The sequence below is a fragment of the Haliotis cracherodii genome, unplaced genomic scaffold, assembly GCF_022045235.1.
Source record: "Haliotis cracherodii isolate W230 unplaced genomic scaffold, xgHalCrac1.p SCAF_14, whole genome shotgun sequence".
Classification (NCBI taxonomy): Eukaryota; Metazoa; Mollusca; class Gastropoda; order Lepetellida; family Haliotidae; genus Haliotis; species Haliotis cracherodii.
This window is the reverse complement of record NW_027266269.1, coordinates 34,414,486-34,435,089: the sequence shown is the minus strand read 5'-3', so window position 1 is coordinate 34,435,089 and position 20,604 is coordinate 34,414,486. Positions and strand designations below refer to the sequence as shown.

Below are 20,604 nucleotides of genomic sequence, written 5' to 3'. Positions count from 1 at the left end.
GATTTTATATGTTTTGTTAGTTATATTTGTTTGTTTCTTTGTTGTTTAAGGCCGCACTCAGCAATATTCCAGCTACATGACGGCGGTCTGTTAATAATCGAGTCGGGACCAGACAATCCAGTGATTGATGTCAAATCTTGCAAGCGTAAGACTTAAACTGGCAAGTTTCCAGTCATCTGAAAATATCTGAGTTTCATACCAATATTTTAAAGTTGTCCGTAAATATATAATGTTACACTTTCAATGGCCCTGAAAGGGTTTGTTTTGTTGGTTTGTTGTTTAACGCCGCACTCAGCAATATTCCTGCTACATGACGGCGGTCTGTTAATAATCGAGTCGGGACCAGCCAATCCAGTGATTGATATTATGAGCACTGATAAACGTAATTGGGATCGATGACATGCTTCAACCAAACCCTAAAAGGTACCTAACCTCGTTCTTTAGCGACGAAAAGGGCCCCGTTCTAAAACAGGATTGCGGCACTAAGGCGATCGTAACCCACACCTTAACATGGTCTTAAGACAGATGTGGGGCTATACGGTCGCTGTTAAACAATCTTAAGCTTAGGGTGGTATTCGTTTGTCCCAACTCCCATACTTTAACATAGGCGATCCACATGCTATAGAGCTAAGACTGTATCATACATTTTAAATATGTATGTGAATAACAGATTGCTTGTTTTTAAATTTGGTGTGATGCTTTAATCAACAAAGATTACTTAAGGCTCTGTCCCCCTTTTTGACACATAATCCTATCATAAATCAATGTAACTATCATCAACCAGTGTTTTCAGCCAACTCATTGCTGAGCATTTTTAATATTGGCTGGTATTGTGCACAGCCACCAGTGGCTAAATGACGTAAATCCTGCTGGGGTGTTGTGCAGGAAGCTGAGGTACTGTAAGTCCCCATGATCCCCAGCGAGGTGGCCTCGCTTTGGTTACTGGTGGCCTATAGTCCATGTTCTAAACAGTTGAAAACAATACTGTTATGTTAAAATATGTTACAAAATGTGTTTTTAAATATAACTTTGCATTCATGACTCAACTGCATTAATATCAACTTGTTCTCGTCGCTATAGGGGGGCACGGGTTGCCCAGTCGTCTAACGCGCCGCGATTCGCTGTGCAGAGGTGCGTCCCTTGGGCACGCCAGAAACCTATGATTGTGGGTTCGAATCCCGGTTCGCCCCGATTATGTTTCTAGGTTTGTCAGCACCATACCCGTGCTCGTGGGTTTCACCGAAGTGGTAAACGTCTGCGACCTGCATCACTTCGGGCTTTCCTCCCACATTAAGCTGACATGACGCGATATAACTGGAATACTGTTAAAAGCGGCGTTAAACCCAACTCACTCACTCTCTCTCGTCGCTATATGGCTGAAATAATGCCGACGTTAAATTTTAACTCACTCACAAGGCGAATCTGGTAGCCACGGTCGAACCCACGACCAAGGTATGACGGAACGCAACGACTTGTGCCCTTGTGACATGTCATGTTCCGTTAAACATGTCCACACTCTGATATACAGTAATCGTCTTTGTTGACAGGTGCTCTCGCAGTTAGTGGAAATTGATTAGGTCACGAAGTGCACGTGCTGCCTGTGCTTCACGTGCCTTTCGCTCAGTTAGAGCCAAGAGGTAACGACGTAACGGTGGCTTCGCACGACAAACTTAAATTTGTTTACAGACATTAGATTGTGGGTGCGAACATTGCGAAAAGAGTTTGCAAACTACTTTGCAAACTGAAGATTGACAATCCGTAGTGTTTGAAATTGCAGTGTTTTCAAAATCGATTTGACGTGGTTGTCAAACGCTTGTCGATCGTGCTTTCAACCAATGAAATACTGTGCAGATATAACATGCTTTTAACGTCAGTTACCAAATGGTGTCGGTATTTGGGACAGGTGAGGTGAAATTGTGTTTAATGTGGCGTTCAAAGTTATGGCAGTTATATAGTGCGTGTGCGTGTGCGTTTGCGAGTCTGCTTGTTCTAGTTCAGCTAAATCGACAAATGCCAAGTTGAGTGCTAGCCCACTGAGATTCCATGCCGTAGTTTTAACGTGAAAATCCCATGGTATACCATATCGAGGACTGACTCCGAGCCGACCAGTCCTTGTTCTATCCCCTTAACGCCAAGCAGAGTAACAACAAGTGCCATCTTTTAACGTATTTTGGTATGACGCAAGCAGGATTCGAACTCCTTGCTTTGCGCCCTCAGGGCAGACGGACTAGCCACTAGGCCACGGAGACGGTCTATTTCAGAGAGGGTCAGAGCCACTATTACAAATCATTGGTCGTGTAAAAACACAAATTGTTTTAAACCTTTTTTTGAGTTTGCTAACCAGTGTTTGTAAACTTATGTTGCCCGTGTGACACCACCATAAGACACAGGAACGTGTTATGGGTCAGTAAATAAAAATATATACCCACTATATGTAAATTCTCTACTTACACATATGGGGTATATATTTTTATTTACTGACCAATAACGAGTTCCGGTGCCATAAGACTAATGGTAAATGATTTTACTCCACGGACAGCAGTTAATCTTTTTTCGGTTTTTATGTTGAAGGAAAGCCCAAAGTGACGATTAACACTTTGGTGAAACTTGCGAGCAAGGTTTGTGTTGTTTAACGCCGCTCAGTCCAGCTACATGACAGAGGTCTGTAAAAAATAAAGACTGGACCAAACAATCCAGTGAATGACATCATGGGTTTTTTTGTTTGTTTTTTTTGTTTAACGCCGCACTCAGCAATATTACAGCTTTATGACGGCCGTCAGTAAATAATCGCGTCTGGACCAGACAATCTAGTGATTGACATTATGGGGATCGATCCATGCAATTTGGATACGATGACATGCATCAAGCAAGTCAGCGAGCCTGACCACCTGATCCCGTTAGTCACCTCTTACAGCAAGCACAGTCGCCTTTTACGGCAAGCATGGGCTGCTGCTCGCTCTGTACTTCACACTCTCCGTCACAAATGATAAAAGAAACTATTCAGAACATAAATGAGTCATTGCTCATCAAGTTTTGCTTGAACTAAAATATATTTCACACGTCAGTACAACAGGGAATCCTGTTATAATTGATTAACAAATACGTATGTACGGAAGCCTTTTAGGGCCATTTGTTTTTTACTATCTTGAAATCTCAAGATACTAAGTTGAAATTTCAAGATACTAAGTTGAAATTTCAAGATACTTTCTTGAAATTTTAAGATACTAAGTTGAAATTTCAAGATAAAAAGTTTTTAACATCCTAAGATGTAAAAATATGTTTGAAGTGAATAATCTTGAAATATCAACTTAGTATCTTGAAATTTCAACTTAGTATCTTGAAATTTCAACTTAGTATCTTGAAATTTCAAGATAGTATCGAAAAAATTAAAAAAACAAATGGCCCTAAAAGGCTTCCGTACGTATGCCTCTGTCACACCTAGAAAGGAACACCTTCAACGGAACACCTGGGAGGTCCAACGTTAGCGCCTTATGAAGTTTGATTTCGCGGCTGTGAATCACACCCTCAGCTCATGTCCTTTTCATTTCTTTTAAAGGGCAAGTAAAAAAATGAACTTTGCTCGTGATGGATGCGTGTAATTGTAGCTTGGGATGTAGAGCTTTCTGTTTTCCATATAAAGTGGATACACTAAAAGAAAATTGTCTTCATCTTCAATTAGATTATGATAACATTTACTGCGCTTAAGTAAATCAGTATTGACTTTGTCATTGTAACAAATGGCGGTCGGGTAGCCCAGTGGTTAAAGCGTTCGCTCGTTACGTCGAAGACCCGGGTGTGATTCCTGACATGGATACAATGTATGAAGCACATTTCTGGTGTCCCCCGTCGTGATATTGCTTGAATATTGCTAAAAGCGGCGTAAAACCATACTCACTCACTTCTCATGGTAACAAAACTGTTGAATATACAACTTATGGCTGAGACATCGGAATTTAGATAATATTCGGATGAGATCTTTGTTTGGACATGACTCCATAATATATTTCTCTGGTAAAATTGGAGTCCAGACGTATGTGTAGAATAATGGTTTAGAAATAATGAAGAAATAATTTTAGCATGCCAATTCTGTATCTCTGTGTCTTTAAATCTTTGTATAAAACATTGTATAAAACTGGATACATTGCCTCAATCCTGTGCGCTCCAAACATAGTAAAATCCAGTTTCTAATTGCAGTAAACGAACATGCGTTACCCAGTTGGGGCTGCCGTTTTCATCCATCCATATACAACAGGCTGCACCAATACTTTATACAACGACTTAATTAATCAATACATAATGTCCTTTTCAGTTCTCATATAGTGGGTGAGTTGGGGTTAACGCCGCTTTTAACAGTATTCCAGTTATATCAAGGCGTAGCAGCTTAATATGGGAGGAAAGCCCGGGGTCTCAGGCGTTTACCACTTCGGTGAAACGCCCAAGTACCGGTCTTCAATGGGCGTAGTTACCCTGGATCTGCCTGTTCTTGGCCTGTCTGATAACTGCCCGGTCTCTCTATATAATGTACAGACCAAAATCGACCATGCAAATATGTTTGCAAATATGTTTATTCATTGTTGTGTTTATTCAAATGTTAATATGTCATAAGCTTTCAACAATTACAAATGTAACGTCTTCAGTAATACTGGGGGCGGTCGGGTAGCCTAGTGGTTAAAGCGTTCGCTCGTCACGCCGAAGACCCGGGTTCCATTCCCGACATGGGTACAATGTGTGAAGCCCATTTCTGGTGTCCCCCGCCGTGATATATCTGGAATATTGCTAAAAGCGGCGTAAAACCATACTCACTCACTCAGTAATACTGAGTTCCATGGTGTTCGTTAATTATTCAATCAATCCTGTACTGCAGTCTGCAGTGGGGAGATCGTCAGTTTCATCGTTACGTATTTTGCCATAACATGTACGTTATGAGAGTTATAATCTAGTCTAAATAGGATGTACAATATCTTTGATATGTACGTGTGTGTGTGTTCGAAGTACGTTCGTTAGATAACAGTTTTGCAGATAAATTAATTACATTGTGTAACATCTTGAACTGTCTGTATATCTAACTCTACAATAACAGATTAATATTATTGTCACATTTTGAGGTAAATAGTAAATTAATTTAGTCGTTCTAAAATCCGTCTTCTAAAACGTACTGTATCTGTTGTTACATGACGTCACTGTGTTGACAGTTTCTTTGTTTTTGGAAATTGCTTTTGACAAAGGAGGACGCAACCGGTTGAACACTGACTATCTAACTTGAAACCATGTAAGTTTTTATATTCCAGGCGCTGCCTGAGACTGAGAGTGATCTTAATTCTATCTCGCACGTTATATTGGCTGAAGCGCCCTACAAATCTATCTTTCTTTGCCGTTGGATTGTTGCCATACGAACCACAGAGACACTGTGTGCACTAGATTTATATATAACCCAATTATCCGACTAATTATTTGTATAAAGAATAAATTTAAATTAAATTCATTCTTTTTCTTGTGTGATTTTTTAATGTTTTCCATGAGGAATTTCGGTAATGATTTGCCATAGAATTATTGTGTAAACTGTGCTAATTTGTTGTAGTCTGGGAGAGTGCGTGAGTATGTTTTTTTTACGCCGCTTCTAGCAATATTCCAGCAATATCACAGCGGGGGACACCAGAGTGGTTAAAGCGTTTGCTCGTCACGCCGAAGACCCGGGTTCGATTCCCGACATGGGTACAATGTGTGAAGCCCATTTCTGGTGCCCCCACCGTGAAATTGCTGGAATATTGCTAAAAGCGGCGTAAAACCAAACTCACTCACTCACTCCTCGGATGTCAGTCGTGGCAATTTTGTGGTTTATTTTTTTAATATTTTGTTATCAGTGTAAGTGTCTGACATGCCGTCCGTATCATCTGGACGTTTAGTTTCCAAGCCCAAGCGGGATGTGTTTTCCATTTTTTCGCATGTTTCACAAAACAAACCGTGTCGTAGACGTGTATCACTGTCTGCATTGATTTTTGTTTGTTTGTTTGTTGTTTAACGCCGTACTCAGCAATATTCCAGGCAATGACGGCGGTCTGTAAATAATCGAGTCTGGACCAGACAATCCTATTCTACAAGACCTATTCTACCCCGGATATTAACGGGTCCCACGCAATTAGGATACGATGACATGCATCAACCAAGTCAGCGGACCGACCACCCGATCCCGTAGTAGCCTCTTTCGGCAAGCATAGTCGCCCTGAGACAGTAGCTAAGGTGAACAAGGCTGTACAGAAAGTCTGACGGTGTTCGTGAATAACCATGCACTTACCCATGTTATTGTCTTAGCTGATAATGTGAACCCCTCTTCCTGTCCAACATTGAGCTATTCTTCCCCGGACCTTCACGGGTATCCTCTTTATATGACCTAAATGTAATGAAAATGGTGAAAGGTGAAACAAGAAGACGAAGTCATCTATATCCCCTATCCAGTATCCAATAATAGAGTCTAGACCAGACAATCCAATGATTGACATCGTGAGCATCATAGTCACCTTTTACGACAAGCATGGGTTGCTGAAGACCTCCACGTGATTGGGATCGATGAACATGCATCAACCAAGTCAACGAGCCTGACCACCCTATCCCGTTAGTCTCCTCTTACGACAAGCATAGTCGCCTTTTACGGCAAGCATGGGTTGCTGAAGACCTTTTCTACCCCGGATCTTCACGGGACCGCCTCCGTGGTCTAGTGGTAGAGCGTCCGCCCGGAGAGTGGAAGGTTCAGGGTTCGATCCCAGACCGCGCCATACCAAAAGACGTTAAAAGATGGTACTTGTTGTTACCCTGTCTGGCGCTCAGCATTAAGGCTAAAACAAGGACTGGTCGGCTCGGAGTCCGTATACTGTGTCTGAGTGGGGTATTCATGTTAAACTGCGGCATGGTATCTCAGTGAGCTAGCACTATAAATCGACATCAGTCCGGACTAGTACAAGCAGCCACACACACACACACACACACACACACACACACACACACACACGTGCATGCACGTCGCTATATAAGTGCAATAATCTTGGACGCGACGTTAAACCCGATTTCACCTCACCCCACCGGATCTTCACGTGTGTCGTGTTGCCAGGATGTAAATGTACGTGAGGTGTGCCAGGTGTAATGGGTTCCGAGGTTCAGTGCGCAATTCCAAGTCAGAAAGCAATCATCATCATCCTTGATGAAAACAAACGCCTGTATACAGCTGGCTGTAGACGCTATTTGTACAGATGCATCATAAGGATGATGACAGCGACACATGTGGGGATCTACCAACAAATGTGTAATAGCTTGTTCTGAGGAGCACACTTCATCTCAAGCAGTTTGTGCACGTCCAGGTTTATTCTGATGAAACCGTCAATAACCTACTCACCCAACTATATCGAATTACCAGGACCTGACACTTTGAAGCAGGACATTAAGAGACCTACCCGAGTAGACGAGTTGTGCGTCAACATTGTCTCCCGTGAACATAACGCCACGTGTTTCATTTGTTTGCTGGTGTGAGTGTCTGTGCATGATCCACACCATGGCACATCTAACACCTCAGAGATGTTGTTCCTATATAACGCAGCCGCCCCGATGTGCAGACACCCATTGCTTCCCATCACAGCATTGACATACCCAGGTGAGTTGATTGAAATGTTTTCATGTCCGTGTCTTTTGGAATTGTAACAATGGCGACTTTATTTTGTCATGTACATTATTGTCGAAATCCTCTACCCGTGGCTCCTCGGGGATGCAGTTGCCGGGCATAGGCCACAACTGTTTCCAACACCTTTAACAAGAATCCATGGTGGGTCTTTCCTCATCAATACCATCTTCCCGAGGCAAAGGAGTTAACTGACTATTAAAGTCCAGTTTCCACCCTTGCCGAACTTATGGAGTTACGTTTTGTCTGGACTAACGAGTCTATGCATAGTCCAATCAAAATCGCGCACCGAAATCAAAATCCGGTTCGTAAACTGTCGTGCAGATTTCGATCGATTGCAGGGTTTGAAAAGCATGTGCATCGCCAATTCGTTGTCAGAAGATATTTTTCCAAATTCATTCATGTTTTTAATCAAGGTGCTCACGTGATTTGATGCATTTCGCGATGTAAGACCCGTTTTATCACAATATAGATCTTGATCATCGATCAGATCGTCCTGACTGGACGCCACCATTTTCTGTGAAGCAAACGCAAGTGATACGAGAGGTGGAATCTGATTGGTCCATAGGAGAGGCTTAGAAGGGACATAACTGACAATAGCCACTGGTGGCGCAACGATCACGCCTGGTAATTTCAGCCTAGTTCGGAAAGGATGGAAACTGGACTTTTAAAGTCAGTTAACTCCCTTGCCTCGGGAGGATGCATCAATACCAGTGTTCGAGCAGCAGCAGTTAATGTAATGCAAAGGTTAATTCGCGAAGAGAGTCACTGAAATGTCATTTGATTTATCAAATTGATTATGTGGAAATGATTGCTTAAATTGTTTAATTGGCCGCTGTTTCTCAGTCGTACCCGTGAAGATCCAGGGTAGAATAGGTCTTAAGCAACCCGTAACAGGCGACAAACGGGATCGGGTGGTTAGGCTCGCTGACTTGGTTTATGCATGTCATCGTGTCACAACTGCGTGGATCGATGCTGGTAATATCAATCATTGGGTTGTCTGGTCTAGACTCGATTATTTACAGACCGCCGTCATATAGCTGTAATATTGCTGTTTGTTTGTTAAACAACAAACAAACAAACAATCGTAAAACCACAGGTGTGACTATAGAATGACAAAATAAACAAGGGATCATCAGAAAGATCATTGACTGAAGAGGGGTCGAAATCGAGGGAAAACTCAAAACTTCCAGGCCACCATCAGGAATTATATTTTGTGTGCCAGTGTGTGTGTGTCCACCGTCTCACTGATCGTCGCCCTGGGTGCAGCTGTGTCTGCCACTGAGGTAGGTTCCCTGGTACCAGAGAAGGTACCGGTCAGATGCTTGTCGCAAGAGGCAACAAACGGGATCGGGTGGTCAGGCTCGCTGACTTGGTTGATGCATGTCATCGAATTCCAGTTGAATAGATCGATGCTCATGATGTCAATCACTGGTCTAGTGATCTTGATCTGGCCCATAGCTGCAATATTGCTGACTGGGGTGTCAAACAATGTAACAAACAAAAGGTTAACGTCGGTTCTTTAACTATATTTGTACTTCACAGTTTTCCTTTCTTCAAATATATTTGTGCTACACAGTTTTCGTTTCTTTAACTATATTTGTGCTACACAGTTGTCAGTTCTTTAACTATAAATGTGCTACACAGTTGTCTGTTCTTTAACTATATTTGTGCAACACAGTTGTCTGTTCTTTAACTAAAAATGTTCTGTGAGTTATGCATACATTGGCATGGCTTTGTTCCAATGCTGCTAAAACAAATTGCCATTTATTCGTTGTATTTCTGGCCACCATGTTTCTTTCGCACACTCAAGCAGTGTGGTTTTCAGTTTATGCGTCCAAGATATTCTTGGATGGGTTTTGTGCAGCCACTGGGGCAAGTCCCAGAAAATTAAGAAATTACATTTAAAGAATTCATTGGCCGATTAAACTGATTTTCGTTATAACAAATAGAGTATATTTTTTAAAAACTGTCTCATCGTGTTGAAAAGAAAAAAATGATATCTTCTCGAGTCGACGTCAAGGTGGTGAGGTGAAATGGGGTTGAACGTCGCGTCCAAGATCATTGCACTTATATAGCGACGTGCATGTACGTGTGTGTGTTTGTGTGGCTGCCTGTACTGGTCCGGACTGACGCCGATTTATAATGCCTAATGATATTAATCACTAGATTGTCTGGTCCAGATTCTATTATTTACAGACCGCCGTCATCTAGCTGGAATATTGCTAGTGCGGCGTTAAACAACAAACAAACAATCAAACACTGAGATACCATGCCGCAGTTTAACATGAATACCCCACTCAGACACAGTATACTGACTCCGAGCCGACCAGTCCTTGTTTTAGCCCCTTAATGCCGAGCGCCAGACAGGGTAACAACAAATACCATCTTTTATGACGCGGCCGGGTTTCGAATCCCGGACCTTCCGCTCTCCGGGCGGACGCTCTGCCACTAGACCACGGAGGCGGTCTCGAAGTCAAGAATACACTTACGTCAAATAACGAATATGCGCAGGAATACCCGTAACAGCCGCCATTGTCAAACAACAGTTTTACGAAACAGAACATGCCGAAAATGTCTTGACACAATCACTCAGGTCCGACAAAACCAAATGTTCAAGAGCAAAAGTGTTTAAACCAACAAAGAGGTCTCTTCTAGGCCAAGTGTGGCAGTGCCGCTTGCGCGATCCTTACCTTGAGCCACGACCTGTGGCCTTGAAACAAGAGTGATGCTGTTAGTTTATCACCACTCGGCAGAGACAAGAGTGAGTGAGTATGGTTTTACGCCGCTTTTAGCAATATTCCAGCAATATCATGGCAGGGACACCAGAAATGGGCTTCACACTTTGTACCCATGTCGTGAATCGGGTCTTCGCTGAGACGAACGATCGCGTTAACCATTAGGCTACCCGACCGCCCCGGCAGAGACAAGAGATTTATCTAAATTATAAGTCATAAGTCATAAGTAAGAATGATCTTTTGATGCAACATTCCATGCATTGTAATTTTTCAACTTTATAACCAAATAGATGAAACTTTAACTCAGCGTATGCTTGTGTTCCTACAGACTGATCAACAATCAAGATGTTGTCCACCGTCTCACTGATCGTCGCCCTGGGTGCAGCTGTGTCTGCCACAGAGGTAGGTTCCCTGGTACCAGAGAAGGTACCGGTCAGATGCTTGTCGCAAGAGGCAACAAACGGGATCGGGTGGTCAGGCTCGCTGACTTGGTTGATGCATGTCATCGTATCCCAATTGCGTGGATCTATGCTCATGATGTCAATCACTGGTCCAGTGATCTTGATCTGACCCATAGCTGCAATATTGCTGACTGCGGCGTCAAACAACGAAACAAACAAAAGGTTAACGTCGGTTCTTTAACTATAATTGTACTTCACAGTTGTCGGTTCTTTAACTATAATTGTACTACACAGTTGTCGGTTCTTTAACTATAATTGTACAACACAGTTGTCGATTCTTTAACTATAATTGTGCTACACAGTTTTTGGTTTTTAAACTATAAATGTGCGTCACAGTTGTCAGTTTTTAAACTATATTTGTACTACACAGTTGTCGGTTCTTTAACTATAATTGTGCTACACTGTTGTCGTTTCTTCAACTATAAATGTACTTTACAGTTGTCGGTTCTTTAACTATAATTGTGCTACGCAGTTGTCGTTTCTTCAACTATAATTGTGCTACACTGTTGTCGTTTCTTCAACTATTAATGTGCTACACACTTCTCAAAATGTAAATGTCTTAAACCACAGTTTTAAGTATGTAAACCGATGGTTCCAGTACGGACGGATTAGCGCCAGTCCTGTGAAGGGGACAGTATTCTGGATGGACGTTGCTCTGGATCGAGAAACCATGGTAACCAGCCCTGGGGGACCACATCCCAAACCGGATTGTTTCTTGCATACAATAAACTTTCACGACTTTCAAAAGGTATGTTTGCGTGGATCGATGCTCATGATGTCAATCTCTGGATTGTCTGGTCCAGACTCTATTATTTACAGACCGCCGTAATATAGCTGGAATATTGCTGAGTGCGGCGTTAAAAAACCAACCAACCATCAAAAGGTATGTGTGATACCTTCAAGAATATTTATGTTTTTTTTTTATGATTAATTTTATAAGATAAAGCAGCGATAGACACTGAACGTTATGATACAGACTAAAGACTATCGGGATCGGGTTGTCAGGCTGGCTGACTTGGTTGATGCACGTAATCGTACCCCAACTGCGTAGATCGATACTCATGATGTCAATGACTGGATTGTGTGGCCAAGACTCGATTATTTACAGATCGCCGTCATATAGCTGAAATATTGCTGGGTGCAGCGTTAAATAACAAATAAACAAACAAAAGAAAACACTTGACCAATGGGCTTGAATTAGTACATTTGTAGGGCGCAGAAAGCATACATTTTGTGAGACCGTCACTATGCTATGGTATAGTTCTGCCGCCTTGATACAATTCCTTGAAGTTAAATTATTGTTGTTGTTGTTGTTGTTTACACAGAAACTTGTGGCCATCAAGAGCGTGGACCGAGGCGCGTGCTACATCAAGGTATCCAAGGAGACCTACAAGGAGATGGAGAAGATTCTGGAGGATTTCAGAGCGGTGAGATGTCGTTGTTTGCTAATATAACCATATATAGCCAGTTCTTGATGGAATATTGCTGAGTGCGGCGTTACTTTACAAAAAACATTTTTGTTGTTGTTTAAGCAACAACAACAAAAAGAGGCGCTTATTTATTTACGGACGTATGCACGTAAGTTGGAACGTATTCTAACGTTTTCGTGGATCGATGTTCATGATGTCAGTTCACTGGATTGTCTGGTCCAGACTCGATTATTTACACACCGCCGTCATATAGCTAGAGTATTGCTGAGTGCGGCGTTAAACAACAAACAAACAAACAAAACATATAAGTTTTCTGATATAGTACATACCAGGTAGGTCAAACCAGTGCTGATAATACCGGTGATATACACACAAGGCAAGCGTTGCCACTGACAAATCTGCAAAATATATATACCGGTACATAAAAGTGATATTATATGGTAAAGTAATGTATATAACTATAAGGTACCACAGAAACCTATATCAAACACACAATGATCATTCGACCCGTGAAGATTCCGGGTAGTTCAGCAACCCATGCTTGCTGTAAAAGGTGACTATGCTTGTCGTAAAAGGCGACTAACGGGATCGGTTGGTCAGGCTCGCTGGATTGTCTGGTCCAGACTCGATTATTTACAAACCGCCGTCATATAGCTGGAATATTGCTGAGTGCGGCGTTAAACAACAAACCAACCAACCACAACGTTCATTCACCTGCACTCATATCAAACGTAACGACATACATTCACATTTACTTGCCATTACTGTACATAGGGGTTTAAGATGTGATAATTAGTTGATATATGTATTTAGGTTTGAGTTCCGAACTAATGCCGATTTCACAGTGCTAGCCCACCGAAACACCATGCTGCAGTTTAACATGAATACCCCACTTAGACACAGTATACTGACTCCGAGCCGACCAGTCCTTGTTTCAGCCCTTAAAAGTTCGAGCGCAAGGCAGGGTAACAACAAGTACCATCTTTTAACCTCTTTTGGTATGACGCGCCCGGGTTCGAACCCCGGACCTTTCGCTCTCTGGGCAGCCGCTCTACCACTAGACCACGGAGGCGGTCAACAACATCTAGAATGCAACCGTGATAGAAGCTCCTGCAAAATTTACTTTAAAACTTTTATTTTTGTCTCATACTGTGTCCCCGTGGGTATTCCTGGCGAGAAGACGCTCCCAGTAACCTGTACTGGACCCCGTTCCACAAAGCGTTCTTAGCACTAAGGTGATCGTAACTCCCATACTTTAACATAGGCTTACGACAATCGTAGCGCTAAGATTGCTATGTGGAACGGGGCCCTGGTCGCAAGAGGCGACTAAATGGATCGGTTGGTCAGGCTCGGTGACTTGGTCGATTACGTGTCATCGGACTCTGCCGGAGCGATATAAATAACGGATTTGTCCGACTCAGATTTAATTGCACACGGGCTTTCGTCATTAATGCTGTATGCAGAGGTAAACAACAAACAAACAGAAACGAATCTAATAGGACAGTGCTTGATTTAATGTTTGTTTGTTGTTTAACGCCGCATTCAGCAATATTCCAGCTATTTGACAGTGGTCTGTAAATAATCGAGTCTGGACCAGACAATCCAGTAATTAAAATCTTGAACATCGATTCACGCAATTGGGACACGATGACATGCATCAACCAAGTCAGCGAGCCTGAACACCCGATCCCATTAGTCGCCTCTTACGACAAGCATAGTCGCCTTTTACGGCAAGCATGGGTTGCTGAAGACCTATTCTACTCCGGATCTTCACGGGTCGCTTGGTTTAATTAAATGTCTATCTTTCCTAGGGTAACACCAAACCCATCACGCAAGCAACAGAGGAGTGGACAGTCCCTGAGAAGGCTGTCGATGCCGAAGACGTGGCGCAGGCAGTGGGAGACAAGATTGCCAACTTTTGCACCGGCTACAACGTGATCCTTCTGGCCGATGCGCCTCTCAACACTTCAAGAGGTAGATATTGTATACATATTCCGCTACATTTGTCATCGCCATTTCATTACATTTATATGGACCCGTGAAGATCCGGTGTAGAATAGGTCTTCAGCAACCCATACTTGCCGTAAAAGGCGACTATGCTTGTCGTAAAAGGCGACTAACGGGATCGGGTGGTCAGACTCGCTGACTTGGTTGATACATGTCATTGTGTCCCAATGTCGTGGACCGATGCTCATGATATTAATCACTGGATTGTCTGGTCCAGACCTGATTATTTACAGACCGCCGTCATATAGCTGGAATATTGCTGAGTGCGGCGTTAAACAACCAACCAACCAACCAACATTTAAATGTCTAGAAGCACATGCAGTACATGTGGCGTCTCCTTGTTCAAGTAACTTTGTTCGAAATGTGCCTCTGTTCACCCAGCAGTGATTGGGTATCCCCGAAGGATGAGATGGCAATGCGGTTGTTAACCTTCTCGCGCCTAACATGAAACTTGGGTTGTATACTCCCCAGGGAGCTGAGAATGATTCTTGAGTGCACACTGATCCAGTGACCGGGGTAATAATAGCGCTTTGAGCATGCCCCTGAGTGGTGTGGAAACATTGCACAATGTAGAAAATTTATGAAATTTAAAAGATAAATAGATGATCATGATGTCTTCAGCAACCCATGCTTGCCGTAAAAGGCGACTAACGGGATCGGGTGGTCTGGCTCGCTGACTTGTTTGATGCATGTCATCGTATCCCAATTGCGTGGATCGATGCTCATGTTGCCAATCACTGGATTGTCTGGTCCAGACTCGATTATTTACAGACCGCCGTCATATAGCTGGAATAGTGGTGAGTGCGGCGTAAAACAACAAACAAACAAAGGTATACAGTACAGGAATGAAACGGAGAGAGAGAGTGTCACGAGATTATTACTTATATTTCAGAGGGCAGAGCTTCCAAGTGTGAAGTCGCGTGTGTTTCCTGTTCTGGTTCCGTGTTCGAGGCTACACAATATTCTCAATAAGCAAATTCACAACTGAACTGCATTTATAAATGTCTTGTTTTATGTGCTGAATCTGTCTGAAATCTCCATCATTGTTCACATATTTAGTCCCTGTATTCAATATGGACCCTTGAAGATCCGGGGATTGTTTGTTTGGTTTTTTTGTTGTTTAACGCCGCACTCAGCAATATTCCAGCTATATGACGGCGGTCTCTAAATAACTGAGTCTGGACCAGACAATCCAGTGATTAATATCAAGAGCATCGATCCACGCATTTGGGACACGATGACATGCATCAACCAAGTCAGCGAGCCTGACCACCCGATCCCGTTAGTCGCCTTTTACGACAAGCATAGTCGCCTTTTACGGCAAGCATGGGTTGCTGAAGACCTATTCTACCCCGAATCTTCACGGGTCCATTGGACTTGGAGACATGGACAGCAGAACCGGTGTGACACTGGTTGGTTGGTTTGTTGTTTTACGCCGCACTCAGCAATATTCCAGTCGTATGACGGCGGTCTGTAAATAATCGAGTCTGGACCAGACAATTCAGTGATTGGCATCATGAGCATCGACCCACGCATTTGGGACACGATGACATGCATCAACCAAGTCAGCAAGCCTGACCATCCGAACCCGTTAGTCGCCTCTTACGACAAGCATAGTCGCCTTTTACGGCAAGCATGGGTTGCTGAAGACCTATTCTACCCCGAATCTTCACGGGTCCATTGGACTTGGAGACATGAACAGCAGAACCGGTGTGACGCTGGACTATATGTTATTCACTATATTGAATGGAATGATTACTTAGTAAATTTGTTTTACACAATTTGAGATGGAAAGATATTCATGTGATAAATTACTAAATAACTTTGGAAAAACACTTTTGGAAATGTGTTCAATTCTGAACATATATATTGTGAATGGAAGATTTGGAACTGACTATCAATTCGATGACTGAACATTTATTGGGCATTTAGGGTGTAGTGTGATAAATTGTGTTTTAGCATCGCGTGACATGTTCCCCGATGATGATGAATGTCTCTGTAAAAATGATGAACGGTGCCTTTACCTAAATGCCTTCAGAAAAACTAAAGATAAATCATACCTTATTAAGTATAACAAAGTTTGCATCGACTACAGAAAACTCTGTGGAATCAAGAAGGACCAGTATGCACAATGTAAAAGGAGTGACCTAGAAAATGCAGCAGCGGGAGACTCTTGTTTCTGGGACATGATGAAGCGTGTGTCTGGACGACAGCAACGCCCCAACCCTATTCGTATTCAAGACATGGGGAACTATTTCTCGTCAGTATTTTGAACAGATGGGTATTCAGGATGATCTTGGTGAGGTGGAGGACATAGTGACATGTCCAGGTTATGTGCAAAAACTGACAATTGACATATTAGAATCCCCAATCACCAGATCCGAACTTTTTGACAGCACCAGTGCCGTGAAAAATAATAAATCAGCTGGTCTTGACGACATTCCTAGTGAAAAGCTAAAATATTCGTCCGCTGTTATAATGCCTTATTTACAGATCATATTCAACAGCATTTAATGTCCCTGAATGTTGGACTACTGGGATAATTATGCCATTGCATAAGAAAGGGGACGCCCCTGTTCCTGATGATTATAGGGCCTTATTATATAAGCCTCCTGAGTATCCTTAGTCAAGTTTTTACATATATTTTAAAAAGAAAATTAGTGGCTGCAACACTTGATAATATATCTGAATTTCAGTCGGGGTTTCGAAAAAGTGATTCAACTATTGATAACTGTTTTGTTTCAAACTCTGTCATTCAGCGAAAATCTTTTACTTATAAACCTATTCATTGGGATCGCTATTAAGTAAGAGACTTATTTCTATAGGCATTTAAACCTATTGAGAGGTTTTACTTTCCAGTCGGGTTAAATCTCATAAACAGGGACGTTGTAATGTCCCTGGGATTTTACATAATGTCCTGGGTATTTTATTTATATCACTTCCGTTCAGCTTGTAACATGTAATGAAATGTAAAATCAAATGACAAATGTTTTCATTATATTCCCGAGAATCAAACTCGCAACCTTCATATCTGTAGCCCAGTGAGTGTACCACGAGGCTACAGAGGTGTTGATAAGCTTCACTGTTTTTTAGAATGTCCGTTTCAAGATCCGTATGCCAGCAACAGATATTTTACGCGCGTTTCCTAAGGTTCATGGAAAGTATGCTCGAAACATAAAAATGTTGATAAATGTTGTTTTAAGTTTCTTTTTTCGGTTTATAAGTATGGAAAAACACTTTCCCTCGGTATTGGTAGGTTTTTCCCTCTCCCCAGGGCATGCTTTGTCTACCAAAACCGAGGGAAAGTGTTTTCTCCAATACATAAATGAGGTAAATTTGATGTAGCATTTATTGATTTCTCTAAAGCATTCCACTCCATTCAGCATCTATGGAAGCTATTGTACAAACATGGTTTGAGTGCTAAAATGGGTAAAAAGTTACAATCCATGAACAGTAATGTTAAGGCTTGTGTTCATTCAAACAACAGATGTCTGGTATACTTGTTGCTTCATGGGTGTGAGGCAAGGGTGTATGCTTTGCCCCTTTTTGTTTCAGTCTTTCATAAACGAATTGGTTACTGAAATGGAACAAAATTGTCGTTTTGGTGTTCAGTTACATCCGGAATGTATTCATATATTCTACTTCTTTTTGCGGAAGACCTAATTTTGTTTGGCAATAATGTCAACAACTGAAAAATGAAGTTGAATATCTTGCATGATTACTGTTGTAAATGGGAAACGTGTGTCAATCTACCTAAAACAACAAGTTTTTTTAGAAATGGGGGAGGTTTATCACGTTATGAAAAATGGTATTATGATGGAAATGCGGTTGAAGTAGTTACTTGATACAGTTATCTTGGCTTGTACTTTACCAATAGATTACAGATGTTCACCCAGCAGTGATTGGGTATTCGGAAGGATGAGATTGCAATGTGGTTGTTAACCTTCTCGCGCCTAACATGAAACTTGGGTTGTATACTCCCCAGGGAGCTGAGAATGATTCTTGAGTGCATATTGATCCAGTCACCGGAGTAATAATAGCGCTTTGAGCATGCCCCTGAGTGGTGTGGAAATATGCACAATGTAGACTAATTATGAAATTTAATAAATAAATAGATGATCATGATGTCAACCCATGCTTGTCGTAAGAAGCGACTAACGGGATCGGGTGGTCGGGCTGGCTGACTTGGTTGATGTATGTCATCATATCCCAATTGCGTGGATCCATGCTCATGATGTCAATCACTGGATTGTGTGGTCCAGATTCGATTATTGACAGACCGCCGTCACATAGCTGGAATATTGATGAGTGAGGCGTTCAACAACAAACAAAGCGGACAAAGCAAAAAAATTAGCGGACAGTGGACTACTCTCGGCCTGAACATAGACACATTGTTTAAGTTTTACCCTGTATATATATATATATATATATACAACACTAAACATGTAACATGATCACATATGCGTTATACAGGCAACTCCATCCTGAGTTATGAGAGATTTTGTCAAAATATAAGTCACTTTAACACAACTTTGTACACGTCTACAATGATCGTTAATGTTAGAATAACACATTTTGTGGCATTATAAACCTATCACGGATTTTGACCATTTTTTTGGACGGTACTTGTTTTTTCGTAATAAGATTTGAGGAGGTTTTACTTCTTCTTAGCAAAATCGGGTACCGTATTTCCTCTATTAGACGCCGGGGTTCTAATAGACGCCGGGTCGATCAATTGATACAATTTGGGGACCTAAATTACATAATGAGGACTTCCTTTCTCTTCTGGTAACTCCACACACAATATTTCCATCATGTGACGATTCGGGACATTCGTGGTCATAGTGAAATGGGGTTATCAATAGACGCCGGGCCTCCAATTGACGTCGGGTCAAAGGCTTGTCCGAAATAAATAGAAGCCCGGGCGTCTAATAGAGGAAATACGGTACGTTAATTTTCTTTTTCCTGGTAGCAGACGCAGCTTAGACTTAGTGTTTTAAACGTCTAATGGATGACGGGAATACAAGCCACAACCTCCTCGTAGTATCCAAACACTCTAAACATCAGACCACAAAACTGGCTGAAGATAGGTGGTCTGAGAGAAGGTACCATGTTGAGCGTACGTGGCCAGATATATTTTACGAGCGTTTCTCTAGACTGTCGAAGGCATTTTCATAAATAACATGAAATAAATATTAATAAATGTTTCGACGGTTCATAAGTCGGAAAACACACTCCCTCTAGGTTTTGGCTGATATGCCGTTCTTGGACGTTTGTTTTGTTTGTTTGTTGTTTAACGCCGCACTCAGTAATATTCCAGTCATATGACAGCGGTCTGTAAATAATCATTGCTGGACCAGACAATCCAGTGATTGACATCATGAGCATCGATCCACGCAATTTGGATACAATGACATGCATCAACCAAGTCAGCCAGCCTGACGGCCCAATCCGGATAGTTGTCTCTTACGACAAGCATAGTCGGCTTTTACGGCAAGCATGGGTTGCTGAAGACCTATTCTACCCCGGATCTTCACGGGTCTCTTGGACGTTTGACCTGAACACAACCACAATGCTATCCTGTATGTTGTTCTCGGACGTTTGACCTGAACACAACCACAATGCTATCCTTTATGTCTTTTTTGGATGTTTGACCTGAGTGAGTGAGTGAGTGAGTTTGGTTTTACGCCGCTTTTAGCAATATTCCAGCAATATCACGGCGGGGGACACCAGAAATGGGCTTCACACATTGTACCCATGTCGGGAATCGAACGCGGGTCTTCGGCGTGACGAGCGAACGCTTTAACCACCAGGCTACCCGACCGCCCCTGTTTGACCTGAACACAACCTTAATGCTATTTTGTATGTCGTTCTCGGACGTTTGACCTGAACACAACAACAATGCTATCCTTTATGTCTTTTTTTGATGTTTGACCTGAACACAACCACAATGCTATCCTGTATGTCTTTCTCGGACGTTTGACCTGAACATAACCACAATGTTATCCTGTATGTCTTTCTCGGACGTTTGACCTGAACCCAACCACAATGCTATCCTGTATGTCGTTCTCGGACGCTTCACCTGAACACAACCACAATATGCTGAATGCTGCTCCGGGATGTTCGACCTGTTTTATCCTGTCCAGCTATCTTATTTGCATATTTATCTCATTGGGGTATGCTGAGGTAAAGCAATAATCACTCACTCTCATTGGAGTATGACATGATTTTATGTCATATGCTTATATCATGGATAAATGCTTTAATTAAATGACACAATATAATTATTAGCAAGGTCACATTGT

At 42.1% G+C, this 20,604-nt stretch overlaps 1 protein-coding gene across 1 annotated transcript; it reads left to right on the top strand.

The window, feature by feature from the left end:
* The first annotated feature begins 10,726 nt into the window (after window positions 1–10,726).
* On the top strand, window positions 10,727–15,293 carry LOC139460764 (uncharacterized). The gene is made up of 5 exons (XM_071242235.1): window positions 10,727–10,803; window positions 11,461–11,610; window positions 12,188–12,289; window positions 14,104–14,266; window positions 15,192–15,293. The coding sequence occupies exons 1-5, from the start codon at window positions 10,747–10,749 to the stop codon at window positions 15,269–15,271; spliced, it is 552 nt and encodes a 183-aa protein (XP_071098336.1). The 5' UTR covers window positions 10,727–10,746; the 3' UTR covers window positions 15,272–15,293.
* The last annotated feature ends 5,311 nt before the right edge of the window (window positions 15,294–20,604 follow it).

Excerpts from the sequence above, each read along its gene's own strand:
- LOC139460764 (XM_071242235.1), top strand. The coding sequence starts at position 10,747 with ATGTTGTCCACCGTCTCACTGATCGTCGCCCTGGGTGCAGCTGTGTCT. Across the intron at positions 10,804-11,460 it reads CAGCTGTGTCTGCCACAGAG|TACGGACGGATTAGCGCCAG; the intron begins GTAGGTTCCCTG and ends CGATGGTTCCAG. Across the intron at positions 11,611-12,187 it reads ACTTTCACGACTTTCAAAAG|AAACTTGTGGCCATCAAGAG; the intron begins GTATGTTTGCGT and ends TTGTTTACACAG.